The sequence below is a fragment of the Hyaena hyaena genome, unplaced genomic scaffold, assembly GCF_003009895.1.
Source record: "Hyaena hyaena isolate Hyena2069 unplaced genomic scaffold, ASM300989v1 scaffold_119, whole genome shotgun sequence".
In the NCBI taxonomy this organism is placed as follows: Eukaryota; Metazoa; Chordata; class Mammalia; order Carnivora; family Hyaenidae; genus Hyaena; species Hyaena hyaena.
Window position 1 is genome coordinate 1,558,296 of NW_024080750.1, and position 16,517 is coordinate 1,574,812.

A 16,517-nucleotide genomic window follows, 5' to 3' on the forward strand; every position below is an offset into this window, starting at 1 on the left:
CTCAGCTGGTTAGCAGCAGCGAAGCAGGGATTTGAATCCGCATTTGACTGAGTCCAAGCTGGCCCCACCCCCAGAGTCCTCGGCCCCTCCAGCTGAGGGCCGTCCCACATCAGGGGCCCGAGGGGGGACTTTCAGCTTTGAGAGCTCAAGGCGGAGACTCCAGGACAAGAAGCAAGGCGAAGGCCTCCCTGAGAGGCTGGTCCTTAGGTGCCTGGTCCCACCTGAATGCTCCCTTCCTTTGACCAGGGGACAAAGACACTCAGGTGCTGACTGGGACACGTGAATAAAGCTACACACGGGGGATGCAGTACGGAGGGGTGGGATTGTGGCCGCTTAGGTGAAAAAGCTGAGAAAAGCCTTGAACATTAGGCAGATGAAACCAAGAACATTTCTGCAGGCTGTCCACAGGTGACCGGTCAGGGTGCTGGTTTAGACTGCCAGCCCGAGGGACAGGTCTGTCACCGCAGCCCAGCGGCAGGGGCTGCGACGCTCACATGGCTGTGCCTCACCTAGCGGGTTCTAGTCCCTCCCTTGTCTCTCCCAACCCAGGAGCATAGGCCTGACTTAGGAGGATTTTCTTAGGGGGGAAAAAAAAAGGCTGAGTACTGGATAAATATTGGGCAAGACCAAGGCCTCTGGAAACGGGCAGACCTGGTGTGAACCTAACCCCGTGATGTCCTAGCCACAAGACCTTAGCAAAATGACCTGCTTCTCTCTGCCTCAGTTTCCATGCTGTAAAACGGGAATAGTGAGAGAAACGAATTTGTTTGTGTATGTGTGAATATTCAATTAGAAGAGATTTGTCATTTTGTAAATATTAAGTTAGATAAGATACGTAATTTTGTGAATATTAAGTTAGGTTATACGGGTAAGATCCTCAGAACACCTTGCACGTGATAAGCGTCTACTCATCTACTCATTCTTAACCGTCATTTTTTTTTTTTTTTTTGAGAGAGAGAGCATGCACGTGGAGGGGGCAGTGCAGAGAGAGATGGGGGAGAGAGAGAATTCCGCTCAGGGCCCAACCCAGGGCTTGATCTAATGAACCGTGAGATCATGGCCTGAACTGAAATCAAAAGTCAGACGCTTAAGGAACGACTGAGCCACCCAGGCGCCCCTGAGCTGTCAGTCTTTATCACATGAACGTTACCATCTATCAAATTCAACCACTGTGCTAAGAATCGGTCTTTGAAATAATTATTCAACAAGTGCATATTGAACAGGAGTCATGGTGCCCTCCAGGAGGCACAGGATACCAGCCCGGTCCCTCTTCCCCATGACCTTGCCAAGGAGACAGAGGAGGGGCTCTGCTGGAGCAGGGCAGTGGGGAAGTAAGGTGAAGCCGCTTGCCCGTGGTTACAGGGAGAGAAGCGTGGGGCTCAACAGCGTGCTTCTCGCGGGTTCTACCTTACGCCATAGGCCTGACCCTGAGTAGATGCTCAGTAAACGTCCGTGGAAGGGACGCATGCCAAGGCACCAGCACCACACCCTACCCGTCCCTGCTGCTACAGCAGGCGCGGGGCGAGGCTGTGGGCCCGGCCACGGGGCCCAGGAGGCGCGGACGGCGGCGCTCGCGCTCGCCCCTGGGGGTGCAAGACCGGAGTCACCGGGCGCCGCCCCATCCTCCGCTCACCACGTGGATTCAAAACCCACGCGGCAGCCAGGCTCCTGCCCCTCCTCCGCCATTGGGCGAGGCCGCCCGCACTCGTGTCCAATCGAACGCCGGCTCCCGGAATCCGAACTTCGGATTGGCCCATCGGCTGTGTCACTTCGGGCGGCCCCTTGTCTGGCGCCCGCCTCCTCCGCGTCTTGACTCTGAGTTAAAGGAGCCGCGCGCGGAAGTCGGGTGTTCTTTCGGAGGCGCTTTGAAGTGACCCTAAAAATGTTTTAATTTATTTATTAAAAAGTTTTTTAAATGTTTTATTTATTTCTGAGAGAGAGAGACAGCATGAGCAGGGGAGGGGCAGAGAGAGAGGGAGACACAGAATCTGAAACAGGCTCCAGGCTCTGAGCCCGACGCGGGGCTTGAACCCACGATCTGTGAGATCATGACCTGAGCCGCTTAACCAACTGAGCCACCCCGGGACCCCTAAAAAAAATTTTTTTTAAATTAACGTTCGTTGTAGAAACTACAGCAAACAATGTAAGAATAATGTAAATTTCATTTAATCTATTCCACAAAATTAACATTTTGGCATCTATCATTCCAGTCTTTTTCCTAAGAACCTCATTTTATTTGTGTAAAGTTGCCATCCAGTGCTGCAGGCTATTTTTACACTTACTTTATAAAGGATTTTTCAAGTCACCATCAAATAATCTTCGAAAACATTGTTTGCAACTCATGCTTTTCCTTTGACCTTCTTTGTCCTATTTAACTAATCCCCCTTTTCTCTTAATTTATTGCACTCGTGTTACTAAAAATGAAGAGGGAATCAATATTCTTGTCCTAAATAATCAGTTCTCCGATGATTTCTTTAAAACATATTGTTAAAATGGAACTAGAGGCTGACGATACCCATACCTTAAGGACCTAGTACACATCGCAAAATTGTTTTGCACTCATTCATTCAGTGGATATATATTATGTGTGTCAACATGAGGCAAGGGTAGCCCATGCCCCTATCGAAAGTGCAATGCCATTTAATCACCTTTGGGGCCAGCTCCTGGACACATGTTCCCAAGCCCCAATATGAGCGCAGGGCTCCTTGTGCAGAGGGGAGGGAGGGCGGGGGTGCTGCTCCAGGAGGGGGCATGGGGTGTTTTCTGGGGGCCACTCCCTGGTGGGGACAGCTGGGGTCACGTGGTGCCCCATTCCTCTGGATTCCAGCAGTGCTTGTCTGGTGTCCTAGAGGCCCAGGGGACATCTGAGCATCTGTCCACAGAACCAGCCACGGAGGACACACAGGACACCGTCCAGCTGCGCTGAGAGACACGGAATAAAGCGCCTACATGTCATGAGAAATTTCACTGGGGGGTAACTCCTCCAAAGGGAAGAAGGGGATTCTGGGGCTCGTTTATATTTCATAGGAGACTGAGAGCTCCGGGAGCACAGAGCATGTGACAATAATACACTTCTCAAGGGCTGAGTGCTGCCCAGGCCCTATGCTAAGTGCCATCCAGCACGTTTCCCATTTAATCTCCCCAAATAGCTCTCTGAGTAAGTATCTTTGTGATCTCCATTTTACTTATTTATTTAAATATTTATTTTATTTTTGAGAGAAAGAGAGAGAGAGAGAATGAATGGGAGAGGGCGGGGGGACAGTGGATCCAAAGCAGGCTCCACATGGACAGCAGAGAGCCCGATGTGGGGCTCGAACCCACGAACCATGAGATCATGACCTGAGCCGAAGTCGGACGCTCAACTGACTGAGCCACCCAGGTGGCCCAGTGATCTCCATTTTACAGATGAAGAAACTGAGGCTCAGGGTCAGTAATTAACTTTCCCGATCAAGATCATGACAGTAGAAGTGGCAGTATGTACTTGTTGGGCCTCAGTTTGGGGCATGTAGAATTCAATGTCTGGGGAAGAGGTCAATGGGTAAGTGAGCTCCCCAGAGGACAAACTCTATGATGGCAGAGCCCAACTTGTCCCTCACCGTGGGCCCCCAGGGCCTGGTGCCTGGCTGTCATATGCAACAGTCTGTGTGAGGCAGGTGCAAGGCCAGGCAGGCAGCCCCCCCTCAGTCCTTATGACTGGCCTGGCCGCAGCCGGCACTTCCAGCCCCCTCCCATCAGCACCCCTTGAAAACCAGCCCCAGAGTGCGGTGGCCCAGCCCGGCCCTAAGTGCCTTTTGTGCCACCAAGAATCATGGTTTTACATTATTAATTGCTCCTGACAACAGCAGAATTTATCCTTCAAGAGAGCAGAGAGACAGACCATGTCTTCTCGGGTGTGTGTGGCCGGTAAAATCAGCTTGAACGACACGCAGTTCTTTCTGGGAGTGTTTCAGACAGGAGCTGAATCTTCTCAGCCTGTGTGAGAGAGGTCTGCATATCACATTATTTACGGTACCCAAAGACCCTGAAGACCAGTGCACTCCCCGTGCACTTTACCAGCAGCTTGACTTGGCCACGCCTTGTCCTTATCTGGGCCTCAGTTTCCCCACCTGCCAGAAGACAGGATTTGGCTCTGATGTTTCCTTCTGCCCGCCCTTCATCTCCCTGTCTGTCCCGGTGGGGGTGCACCTGGGATGAGGCCAGCCGGTGTTCTTTGGCTGCGCTCCTGTACCAACACCTAAGCACATACAACACAACCAGCAAAACACACAGCACATACCTGTCCCCCCGCCCCCAGCACGGGGATGCACCAGTATACACCCCACACATGTATGCCGCACACACACGCATCCACAAACCCACAGCACACCGTCTACACCCCACCCCCACCCCCACCCCCAGTGCATCTTTATGGCCAAGACTTTGGCTTCTCGTTCCGGTTCCGGGCAAGTGGTTGTTCTCCTTGGTGCGCACGGGCCCAGGTTTCTGGCTTCCGGATCCTCAGCAAAACCTGGGCTTCCGGATCCTCGGCTAGAGGCTTGTCATTAGCTGGGCCTCCAGGGGACTGGCAATAAGAGGTGCGGGCTCGTCAGCAAGCAACAGAGGCAGCCCCGAGTGTGACTTGTGTGTTATTATGTGTGGGAGCCATTCACCCCCCAGAGTGCCCGCTGCACGCCAGACCCCGATCGTTCGCCTGCCAGGGGTGGATCCGGGGACAAGCCGACTAAACGTGTCTCCAGAGTTGCCAGTCGAGTGGAGACAGAGGGTCCGCTGCCTTGGGTCACTGTGCTGAGGACTTGCCGCGCACACCGCCCCTCGCTGTGAAATACTGTGTCCCTCCCCCACTTAGGGGTGGGGGGGTGTGCAGGCTCAGCAGGGGGGAACAACCTGCCAAGGTCACCCATGCAGCGTTCTGGCCGCAGGTGCCCCTCGGAGCTTGGTCTTCACCTCCCCCCTCCCCGGCTAACTTCCGCCCCCTGCTCTCTACAAGTCAGCTCCTCTTCATCTTCTGAGGGGAGATGGAGCCAAGGGGGTCCCCCAGGAAGCCCAGGGAGGGGTGCTGCCGAAGCCCATTGGTGAAGGCCGGGGGCCCAGGCAGACGTGGTAAGGGTAGAGGATGGGAGCAGAAAGCACCATACACTGAGTATTCACATCCTGCCCCACCTCGTCTGCGGGTCCCCAAGCCTCCGTGCCCCCGTCTGTCAAATGGGAATAATAATATTAGCTTGGACCTCCTAGGGCTGTTGTAGGGACCCGATGCACTCACCGGAGATCCCGATGTGTGTTTGCGCAGTGATTAACTGGTGAGTACTAGTGTCTAGAACAGGGCCCGGTTCCCAGGCTGCGTCCAGTAAACACGAGCTCTCGTTGGTGTTTGGAAACAAAACAAGCCTCCGGAAGTGGTAAAACACGCGGTCCCACGGTGCTAAACTGGGGAATGTTGGAAGGCTGATTGATCCACACATAGGGCTTGGGGAGAAGCGGAGCCAGCTGGAAGGAGCTTTCCAAAGGCAGTTGGGTCAAGCTGCCCAGAGCTACCTCTGAAGAGGCAGGTGGGTGCGGCCAGGCCGGGGTGGCCGGAGGTGAAGGGCAGGCCGGGACCCCAGGAGGCTGCGGTCTGCCTTGTCCCTGCGCAGGCCCTTGGTCGACTCAGCAGGCCACTCTGCACACTGCCCCGTGGACACAGTCGGGGCCCAAACACACGCCGGCTTTCCCGGCTTCCCGACTGGCTGCCGAGGGGGGCCTGGCCTCCACGCAGCTACGGGAAATGCAGGGCCCCTTGTTCGAAACTTATTAATTATTAAGAACTTCGAGACGGTGAGAGCAGAGCATTAACCCAAGCTGGGGGCCCTTGTGAGAGAGGACCCCAAGGACCTACACTGTCACACTTGTGAAGCGGGCCATGGACCCAGGCCCAACCAGCAGAGACGTGCCACTCGCTGCAAGGCCTCCTTGCTGGGGTGGACAGGACCTTTTCTCTCTAAAGAGCCCCTGTGATGATCCAGGCCACGCTCAGGACAGACAGCTGTCCGGAGGCCCTGGAGGGCCCGGCCAGCCACCCGAGGACATACACCCATTTCACAATCCTGCGCCCTGTAACCGGCTGCGCACCTGCTGCTCCCAGCCTGGGACTCCCTTCCCGCTGTCGCACCTGCCCAGAGAGGCGCCTTCCTGGGCTCCGGCTGCATCCAGAGCGAGTCCCTTTGTATTCTTTCCAGCTTTGCACGCAGCACCTCTCCGAAACCACCCCCAGGACTTCTGTGTTTCCACCTTTGCTGTCTATTTCGTCTACAAGAATACGAGGCGAGGCCTGGGAGGGAAAGGGTTTGTTTGTACTCGGCTCTAGGAAGGTGCTCAGTAGCTATGAATTGAATGAAATGCCACCTCCTCAGGGTGGGCTTCCCTGATCACCACCCTGGCCTCTAACTCATCATTACCATATCTGAAGTGACCTAGTTTAGTTATGAGCTTGTCTGTGAGTCTATAGCCTCTCCAGCCCTATCCCATGTGACACCCACCCCGCCTTGTCGCATGAGGGCGGGGATTTTTTTTTTTAAGTTTATTTATTTATTTTGAGAGAGAGAGAGAGGAGAGGCAGAGGGAGAGACAGAGAGAGAGAGAGAGAGAGAATCCCAAGCAGGCTCTGCACTGACAGCACAGACCCTGATGCAGGGCTCAATCTCACAAACCCAGCGATCACGATCTGAGCACAAAACCAAGAGTCAGACACTTAACTGAACCACCCAGGCGCTCGGAGGTGGGGATTTTGTTTTGTTTGTTGCCCTGTGCCTGGTATCCAGCAGAGAGCCTGGCACCGAACTGGAATATACTATTTGCTGAATGAATGAGGGAAATTTCTTTCCCTGACTTACGGCCTTTCTGCCGAGGACTCAAACTTGTGCAGCGGATCTGGTCCACCCCCCAGCACCCACACTCCCGGTAGGGTGAGTGCTCCCACGCCGCGCCATTCACGCCTCAGCCATGCTGCGTGACCCTGGACAGAATCAGCGAGCTAGGACCTCCTCTTCCTGTGCCTGGCCTGGCAGCGGGCGACGTTCCCACCTCACCGAGTTCCCAGTGCCACCGTGCCTCGCACACGCAGGGCAGCCAGATTTAGCAAATAAGAACACAAGACATCCAGTTACATGTGAATTTCAGATAAGCAACATAAACATTTTTAGTATAAGTATATCTCAAATATTGAACAGGATATACTTACACTAAACCTTCTTTGTGGTGTATCTGACATTCACACTTTCTGGCAGCCCCAGGAGCACAAAGCTTCCCAGGAGTGTGAGCTCTCAAGTTTATGTTCTTCCAAAGCAATTCTGCCCTTTCCTACCACCCACGTTAGCCAAGGACCAAGCCTTCCCAGTCGCCAATCCTCTCCCCTGTAAACAGGAAAATAAAACGATGCTAGCTCCTTCTCTGCCCAGGTTGCCACGAGGATTACATAATATAACCACTGGCACATATTCGACCTCTTACACACTCTCAGGTCACTACTCCTCTGTTCCTCACTGTTACCCCAGCCAAGGACACCATTCAGGGTGCCATTTTGCAGAGGAGGAAACGGAGGCAGTAGCGGTGAAGGTACTTGCCAAGGTCATGTGTCTCACTCATCTTTGGAGACGGCAGTTGTGACCACCAGGCCCGACACCCCACTTTTGGAACCAGGGCACGGACCACTAAACAGTCCCGGGTGCCACCATTGCAACAGCGATGTCACCCTGTAGGCACTCAATGAATGTGGCCGCTTCTGTCGCCCCAGGAAGATCAACCAGAGGTCAGCCTTGTGGGTAAGTTGTTGTTTGAATCAATTGAATTCACTAGTTATTTCTGCCTTCTGGTGGTTCAGCCTCGATTGTGTCTAGGCTGCTTCATTTCCAAGACAATCAGAGTGCCCTGATTTCTCACAGCCTGACAGCCCAGAGCCTCTGCAAGAGACTTAGAGGGCAGGGGAGGTTCCTGGTGGCCTGAATCCTCAGCACCTGCGGCTGGAGCTCCTCAGAGTTTGTTGACTGAGCGACAAGAACTAGCTGGGACGGCTGTGACAGCGGTCTTTTTGGTCCAGGAGATGAGACCCAGCCTATATTTTTAAGCAATGAGCAGGACCCTCCAGTTTTCCTCCAAGCTGCAGAAGCCATATTATAGCAATGGGGCGCCTGGGTGCCTCAGTTGGCTGAGCGTGCGACTTCAGCTCAGGCCATGATCTCACGGTTCGTGGGTTCGAGCCCTGCGTCGGGCTCCAAACTGAGGGCTTAAAAAAGTCCAATAAAAACAAAGAAGACAAATTGCAAGACCTGGCGGCCAAATCCATCCTTCCTCAAGGAAGGGGCTGAGACTGTCCAGCCGGTCACCCGGAGCCCTCCATGTGGGCCCTGAGCACTGCTCACCTCCTGGTCCCCGGGGTTGGGCATAGCTCTCAGAGTGGGCTTCTCTTCCCAAATGGTGGTCAGTGCCTTTTCACCTCCCTCGGTGCAGGGCACCCATGGACGCCTCCATAAAACCCGAAACCCCTAATCACCCCTGAGCTTGAATCTTCCAGAAAAAGTTTCTTTTCTGGAACAAGAGAACAAGAGACATCACCATGACCAGCAGCCAGGAGGGATGTCACCCACTTCCTGGGCTGGCTTTCTCGAAGTTCTGCAAGTCTCTGGGTTGGTGACAGTCTATTAAAAGGAAATACGAATTTCCAAACACCCCTCCTACCATGGCCCAATACAAAAGGAGCCTCTACTCATTACTAAACTCCGGCAATTGCAGGGATATGTGGAAATGTAAAGAACGAGAAAAATATGTGGGGGGCAGGGGTGCATCTACCCCAGGGACCTGGCTTGTGTCAGACTAGTGTCCACGTCCAATAGCCCTAAGCGACCAGCTTCCGAGGCCGGTTCCCACGTCTGTTAAATGGGGATAAACACTTCTGCGTCGGGGAGTAGGTACCGGGCTGAGTTACATTTGGTAAGTTTCTGGCACGAGGTAGTCACTCCAGAAAGTGCATGGAAAATAGAGATTTTAGGCAGCGGTCTCGGAGAGGACACACCAAATTGTGGAGAGTTTGGGGACGTGCCAGGGAGAGGGCCTCTGACGTAATATTTTAATATCTTTTTAACCAGGAGAATGTGCTCTTGTAGCACTCGCGTAATTAAAACTTAATGAAATAAAAGTACACCCCCGCACTTCCTCCCCCCCTCTTTGAACTCCGGAGGCGCCCCCCCTTCCCAGCCAGTGGCCCCTCGGGCAGCAGACAATGGGAGTGGATTCGCCCCGGGCCCTGCGGGCTGGGACAGTACACAAGTCCCCGACACGTATTTACATGACAAGGACTCCCGGGCGTTTCTCCCGGCGGTCCGGGGCGTGTCTACGCGAATTCCAGTCTAACCCAGTCGACCGCCTTGGGGTCGGGTTGAAGTGCGCAGGGGGCGCTGGGGGCTGGAGGCCTGGGGGGGGGGATGCAGACCTGGAGGCGGGGAGTTTCCTGCGAATCAAGTAAGGGGCGATCACGAGGACTTCCCCCATCTTCTCCAATTCTCCTACCCTGAATTTCAGTGACCTCTTTGTGGCGGCGGGGGTGGAGGGGAGGCTTCCCCTAAACCCGGGTCAGAAACCCCGGGGGCCCAGAACACACCCGCGACGGGCGGGGCCGAGCCTGGGACCCAGCCTGAGTAGGGCCGGTGTTCCAAACTGACCCAGAAGGGGCGGGGACGCTACGCCCCTCCTCCGCCCCGCCGGTCCCGGGTCTACGCGGGCCGCCTCGCTCTGGCCCTTTAAGAGCCCGCCCCCTTCCCTGTCACCCCGCCCCGCGGCCCGGGGAGGGGGGTGCGGGGGAACCTCGGCGGGGATTGGCGCAGCGCGCGCCCCCTCCCCGGCCCCCGCGCGGTGGGAACCGGCAGCCCCGTCTAGCGCTGACGTCAGACCGTCTGCCTGCCTCCGACCGCGGTCTCGGAGCGAAACCCGATCTCCTTGGACTTGAATGAGGAGGAGGCGGCGGCGGCGGCGGAGGCGCTCGGCTGCGGGAAGCCAGCGGCAGAGGCTCAGCCCAGGCGGCAGCGCGCGCCCCGGCTGCCAGCCCATTTTCCGGACGCCACCCGCGGGCACTGCCGACGCCCCCGGGGCTGCCGAGGGGCGGCCGGGGGGCGCAGAGGACCGCGGCCCCGCGCACTGAGTCCCGCGGCGCTCGGGGAACTTGGCGGCGCCCCGAGCCCGGCGAGCCGGGGTGCGCCTTCCCCGCCGCGCGCCTCCTGCATGCGGGGCCCGAGCGCCGGGCGCCGGCCGGAACCCCCCCCGGCCGCCCCCGTGCCCCCTGCGCCCCGCGCCGAGCCGCCGCGCCGTCCATGCACCGCTTGATGGGGGTCAACAGCACCGCCGCCCTCGCCGCCGGGCAGCCCAATGTCTCCTGCACGTGCAACTGCAAACGCTCTTTGTTCCAGAGCATGGAGATCAGTGAGTGACCCCGCGCTCCCCCCTCCCTTGGGGCCCCGTCGGGCTCGGACCCCGAGTCCTCGCGCAGCTGCTGGCGGGGGCCCGGGCCGTGCGCGCCCCCTCGGGCCGTGCGCCCTGCGCCCCGGGCGCGCCCTCCTGGCTCGCGGCAGCTGGCGGCCGGCCCGGCTTTGTCCCGCGGCGCGGCGAGCCTGGCACGGCCCCCGCTGCCCGCGCCCCGCCCGCTGGGACTCGGACCCAGGGCCGAGCGGCGCGGAGGGCGGCGGGGCGCCCGGCGCGGGAGCGCTGGGGCGGTCGGATCCGTGAAGTTTCCGTTTTATTTCCCTAAGGGGCAGCCTCGATGGAGCAATTAGGCCGGCTCTTTATCAACTTTGGCTGGGGGAAGGGGGGTGGCGGGCGTGTGAGACACTGTCTGGCCTGCGGGGTGTCTGGGGCCCCGGGTGTGTGTCTGGAGTGTGCGCGGCGCTTATGTCTCGGTCTGTGTGAGCGGGTCTCCTTGCGTCTGTGGAGTGTGCGTGTCTGTGTGTCTGTGTGTCTGGGTCTGGGTCTGGCGCGTCTCCGTGTCTGTGTGTCTGGGTTGCAGTCTGTCCCGGGAATATGTAGTCTTCCTGCGTCTCCGCCTGCCTCCGGCGCTGAGTGCGTCTTTTGAGTGCGTGCATCTCTCTGGGGGTTTGGGGACCATTTGTGTCCAGGTGCCGGAATCCAGGGCCCAGCGCTGGAGGGTCTGGCCGAAGGTGGATCCGGAGTGTGTGTGTCTCATTGTGTGAGTGTCTGTGTCCCCGACGCACCTATAAATAGCCTCTGTCTGGACAGCTTGGCTCAGCCTGGCTGGGACCGTGGTTACAAATGAGTCAAAGTTTGGGGCTGTCTGTGTTTGGGACTGCCTTGCCCTGAAAGGAGGAGGTAGACCGAGGGTGGGGAGGGGGTGTTTGAAGATTGGCACCGACTAGCCCCATCCATCCAGAAGTTATAGACAAATAATATGCCTCTTCCTCCACCGTGCACAGCCCACTCCGGTGGAGGTTGGGTTGGGTTGGGAATTGACTGCCACTCCCTGGGGTCTGCCTTCCAACCTGTACCCCGTCCCCCAGCCCATCTTTTGGGGGGACCTCTTGCTTGTCTAGACTTCAGTTTCTCCGCCCTCGCCTCCCAGCACCCCAGGCAAAGGGGCCACACACACTGTGCCTCCCAGCAAGGGCTAGCCTTCTTCCAGCTGGGACCCGGAGAGGCAGCCACCGCGGAGCAGGGCAGTCACCGGGTGACTCATAAGCCAGTTTCCGCAGGCGGCTGCCACAGTTGTGGACCCTGAGCCTGTACAGTGAGGCACAAGAGGTAAAAATAACCCGTGACCGGCCCTGCTGGGGCAGGCTGGCCAGTTGTGGTGGGGCCTTCCATCCGTGAGTCCCTCCCCCGCCTCCAGTCCTGGAATTGAAAGCCTTGTTCTCTCCCCCCCACCCCCACCCCCCAAGCTGCCCCCACGCGCCAGGCCAGCAAGGTGCCTCGAGAATCTGCTAGAGACAGCCAGCGTGCGGAACCGAGTTGCATTAAACCAGATTGTTTCCCAAAAGCCCTTTGTGAACCCAGGAGGCTAATGAAATGCATGGGGATATTATTAAAATATGTTCGCACATGTTTGGAGAGAGCCTCACCAGGGCCGAACGGATGGATTGCTGCTTGAGTACCCTTGGTGCCCCATCTTCCCCCTCTTCTGGAAAGCCGCCTTGGCCGACTCCCCACCGAGGGGTCCGCGCCCTTGTGTCTAACTTACCATTAAGAGGCCTGGGCACAGGCATTTTGCTCCTGTCCTTTGTGTTGAGGACTTCGGAAAAAATTCATTCTTATTCCTGTCCCTTCTTGGGCTGCTCAGCCCTGATGATATTTTGGCCGACACCGAGGTGTTGGTAAATCCATTGCCTTCGACCTGTGCGTTTCCCACAGTGGGGCGTCTGCTCCCGGGGTGGTACGGGAGTCACCCTGCGCGGTGTATCTTTTACACACGGCCCCCTACTTCCTGGAAGAAAGCCCAGGGTAGGAAAGGAAGTGATCTTTAAAATTCAGGTATAGTGTGACAGCTTGTTGGAAGTGCTAATCAGATTTCCCCTGGAAAGGGTCTGGGGAGGAGGCTTTAAAGGCCTCGAGTTGCTTTATACAAAAAGATGAGGAGGAAAAACTGAAATGTGGAAGGAAGGCCACATTTCACAGGATAGGAGTTCAAGATTCTTCGCAAGTAAGGCGTTAAGATGGATTTGGAGCTGCGCTGCGGAGGGGCCCCGGTGACTTCTTTTGTGTAAGAGAGGAACTCGGTCTCAGTAGGTTCCTCAAGCCACCGTAGTTTCCTCATCAGAAAAATGAGATCCTGACGGTTGAAATCTAAAGGTCTACCATGTTTTAAGACGGGGGCCTTTGCCTTCCAGAGTCTGGCTGGAGGCTTCAGGGCCAGAGCCGAGCGGCTCCCCTCTCCTCTAATAGTGCTGGGTCTCTGGCGTGGGGGCCTGTTGCCCCAGATTTCAGAGCTGGATGGAGCGTTGGCCAGCTCAGGCTTTAGGAGGGAAGGAATGGAAAAGCTTTGCCCCAGGTCGCCAAGCCACGCCAGCCCCAGCCCCAGGAAGCACACACACTGTCTTTGGAACTTGGAACTCGGGCCCCACGGTGGGTCTACCTTGAACTTGGGGGCTGGAAGAAATCAGCAGCATCCCCGTTGCACTTGGGAGGGTGGGCACCAGGCTGTGTCTGGGATGGTCTTGACTTTCACAAGGTAACTGCTACCACAGTCCGGGGCCCCCCATCTTCTCTGAGAGTCAAGGCGTGAGGGACGCCGTCCTATGGGAATTCACTCTTCCCGAGGTACCCCGCAGAAAAATACGCTATTCTTAAAAAAAAAAAAAAAAAAAAAAAGCTGGGGGTCTTGGGGTTAAAATCAGCCGGCTCAAGTGACAGCCCTCCGGAGCTGACAGTAGGGAGTTGGCCGGGCGACTTTTCAAGAAAGGATTCCTCTCCACGCCTGTTCTTGACATTCTTTTTGGCCTTTTTACAGTTTTGTGTCTCGTACAAATTAGCCCCTGTCTTTCTCCTTCCGCTTTTGCTGAGATTTTCGGGGGAGCAGACAGATGCTGACTAACCACACCCGGACAGACTGACCCATGCCACACAGCCGTTGGTGGCTGGGCGCCACGTTTGGAGGGCTCTGCTCTGGGCCCACCATGGACCCCTGTGGCCAGGAACTGTGGTGGCAGCTTTGTTTCCTAACACCACCCATGTCACCGAGCCTCTGATTCCTCTTCTCCAACCAATTCCAAACAGATATTCCCCAAACTGGAGGTTCAACTTGAAGAAAGTCACTGGTCACCCAGGAGGCACTGATGTAGGGTTAGGACCTCCTTGTGGGGGAGGGGGTGTCCTGTGCTGGATGTTAAGCATCCCTGGCCTCTGTCCACTAGATGCCCTTTGGAGTAGGATTCTGCCCCCCCCCACCAAGGTGTAACACCCCAAAACGTCTCCAGACTTCACCACATGTCCCCTGGGGTGGGGGGTGGGGACGCATTGCCCTGGGGGAGAACCACTGTTTTAATCAATGCTTAGTTTCCCCAAGGGGCTTGGGGGGGGGGCCAAAGTGAGTGGCCAGCAGCGGGAACCCCAGTGTTGTTCACAGATCAGCCCCTGGGAAAGCCGATGGTCATGCTCAGAGTTGGCGCCTGCCGTCATTCCCCTGGCCTTTATTGAGCGCCTGTTGTGTGCAGCACAGGAGGGATGGGGGTGGGGGGGGGGCTCTGGCTCTGGTGAAGTTCCCGGTTTTCATCTTGGATTTGGCGTTTTTTTAGGAGAGACTCTGGCATCGCACAAGCTTGGATGTCGGGACTCGGTTCCAACTGTGGCTGTGTCTCGCGCCAGCTGTCCCCCATGGGCCCTCCCAGCGGGGCCTAGTAACCCACACGCTGTCTGGCCGTCTGGCTTTCAGGCTGAGGTGCAGTAAGGGCTGGGTTCCCACTGGAGGTCAGGTCAGACAGCAGGCCAGCCACGCCAGCCAGTGTGCCCGGGGTCAGGGGTGGCCTTCGTGTTGGTCACACGTGCACAGGCCCCGCGAGGCTGTGTGCATGCACACAGACACATGCACACACATGTGTGCACACACATGCCTGGCTGCTACCACTTTCTGCCTCCTCGCCAGCTTCTCTCTGGGCTGGAATGGTTTCCACTTCTGGGCACGTTAGGAAAACAAGGGCGGAAGTGCACGCGCGCGTAGTCTGCCCTCTAAGTTGTGCAAATTTATGCGCTCTCCCTTGGGAAGAGAAGGGAGGTGGATGGGTGTGTGCAGCTGGCCCGGAGAGGAGGCTGTTGCGGAGGACGGGGCGGCGGCTGTTTTGGGACAGCAGCCGCCGGCTCGGGTGAGGGTGAGCCTGGACGCCTGCTCCCACCGTGTCCCGGCCCGGGGCCGGGCTGTGCCTGTTCCGGTTTGGTCAGTTGTTAAAATGGAAGGAAGCGACCCGGAGGCGGTTCCTGGAGGTGGGGCCCAAACCAGAGGGTCTGCCTGCCCGTTTTCCTCTCGGGAGTTTGCAGGCCACTCGGGGTCTGGGATCCTGCGCAGAGACCAGGGGCTCTTTCAGGGGAGGTTTGGAGGCTCCAGTTCTGCCGGCCGTGGACGCACCAAGGAGGCGATCAAAGCCCAGGGCCTGCGTTGTGCTTTCTAAAAGGTGTAGTGTGCACACATGCATGCATGTGCGTGTGTGTGCGCGAGCGTGTGTGAGCGTGCCGGGGCACGTGCGGGGGGGCCCTGTGTGCTGGCATGCCCGCCCCTCTTTGTGTGCCCGGCAGCGGTGAGGAGGGCACCGTGCTGTGCCCGGGGCTTCCCGAGACTGGTGACACGTGGTGCGGGCTGGGAAACTCCGTTTTCTCCTAGTGGGGGGGGGGTTGGGCAGGGATAGGGGCGGCTGCCGAGCCCTGGGGGTGTGAGTCCTGCCCCAGGGGGCAGCGCTGCCTTTCCATTTCAGGGGCCCTGGCAGCTGGATTTTGATGTCACACACCTGGCAATTCTCTTTTTCTCACACTTTGAGGGCTGCACAGAACCTGCCCGCCGGCCTGATCTCTCGGTGACTGGGGGCCAGAGGGAGGGAGCCCAGCTCAGGCCGGCTCCAGAACCGACCCGGTGTCCTTTGGCCCGTGTGGAAAACGGGGATAGCAACAGCTCCTGTGTGCCAGGGGTTAGGGTGTTTGCAAGCGTGGGGTCGTGGAGGGCGGCCTCCCATCTACACGGCGCAGTGTTCGTGCGCATTGGCGGTGGCTGTCAGGGAGGGTCAGCCCTCCGCTGCTCACTCTGTCCTGTGTCCCCTGGTGACCACTGCCTGGCGAAGAGGCCTCTTCACCAAGAAAGGTTCCACCTCCTGGGGCTGGGGCGCCGGCACTCGCTGGGATGTTGGAATATCCAGATGCTCGTGGGGACCGTGACCTTGAAGGTGGAGGCACTTGAATATCTAACTTTCTTGTCCCTGCCAGGCCCACCGCAGAGCTGGCTGGGACCCCCCCAGCAGAACGCCCCCCCCCCACAATCTCCTAGGGACCCGTGTGGGTTCCTGAGATCTACTGCCGGGGGGGGTGGGGGCGGTGCTGGGGGAGCCGCGAGGCACAAGATCTAGGCCGTGAAGTCAGCAGCACCATGACATCCAGGTTCCCCGCCTCGGTCCAGTGCAGAAGGCGACCCCAGGGCGCTAAGCCTGAAACTAGGGATGGCTTGAGGCTCCTTTTTTTTTTTTGAAAATTAATTTCAGTTTTTAGCAAGTGAGGGTATACAGGCCATGAGTTATCAAAATAAGACCCTAATCGTTATCCCCCCCTTAGTGGGTTGGGGGGGCATGTCTTCTGTTTGACTTCTCCCAGCAAGAGCGCCTGCTGCCCTGCCCCCTCCCCGAGGTGAGCCGCGCCCCGCCCCTTCGTGCAGCCATGACTGCGCGGAGCACTGACACTCAGCCTCCCTTTGCCTTCCGGGGACACTGCAGAGCTGAACTGCGACATCTCTGGGCCTCATCAGGGCCTTGTCAGGTGCTGGTGGAAATGTCTGTCACAAGCTGGGAAAAGTCCCAGAGTGA

The 16,517-nt window shown here is 57.5% G+C and overlaps 1 protein-coding gene across 2 annotated transcripts in view; it reads left to right on the forward strand.

Moving 5' to 3' along the window:
- Positions 1-9,858: 9,858 nt before the first annotated feature.
- PMEPA1 (prostate transmembrane protein, androgen induced 1) overlaps positions 9,859-16,517 on the forward strand; it is a 53,254-nt gene continuing 46,595 nt past the window's right edge. Inside the window, exon 1 of one of the 2 annotated variants that reach the window (XM_039236895.1) lies at positions 9,859-10,443. In XM_039236895.1, the coding sequence (XP_039092826.1) occupies positions 10,335-10,443 (109 nt within the window). In that variant the 5' untranslated portion in view covers positions 9,859-10,334. The remainder of the gene's footprint in view (positions 10,444-16,517) is intronic. The other variant, XM_039236894.1, reaches the window with a different exon arrangement.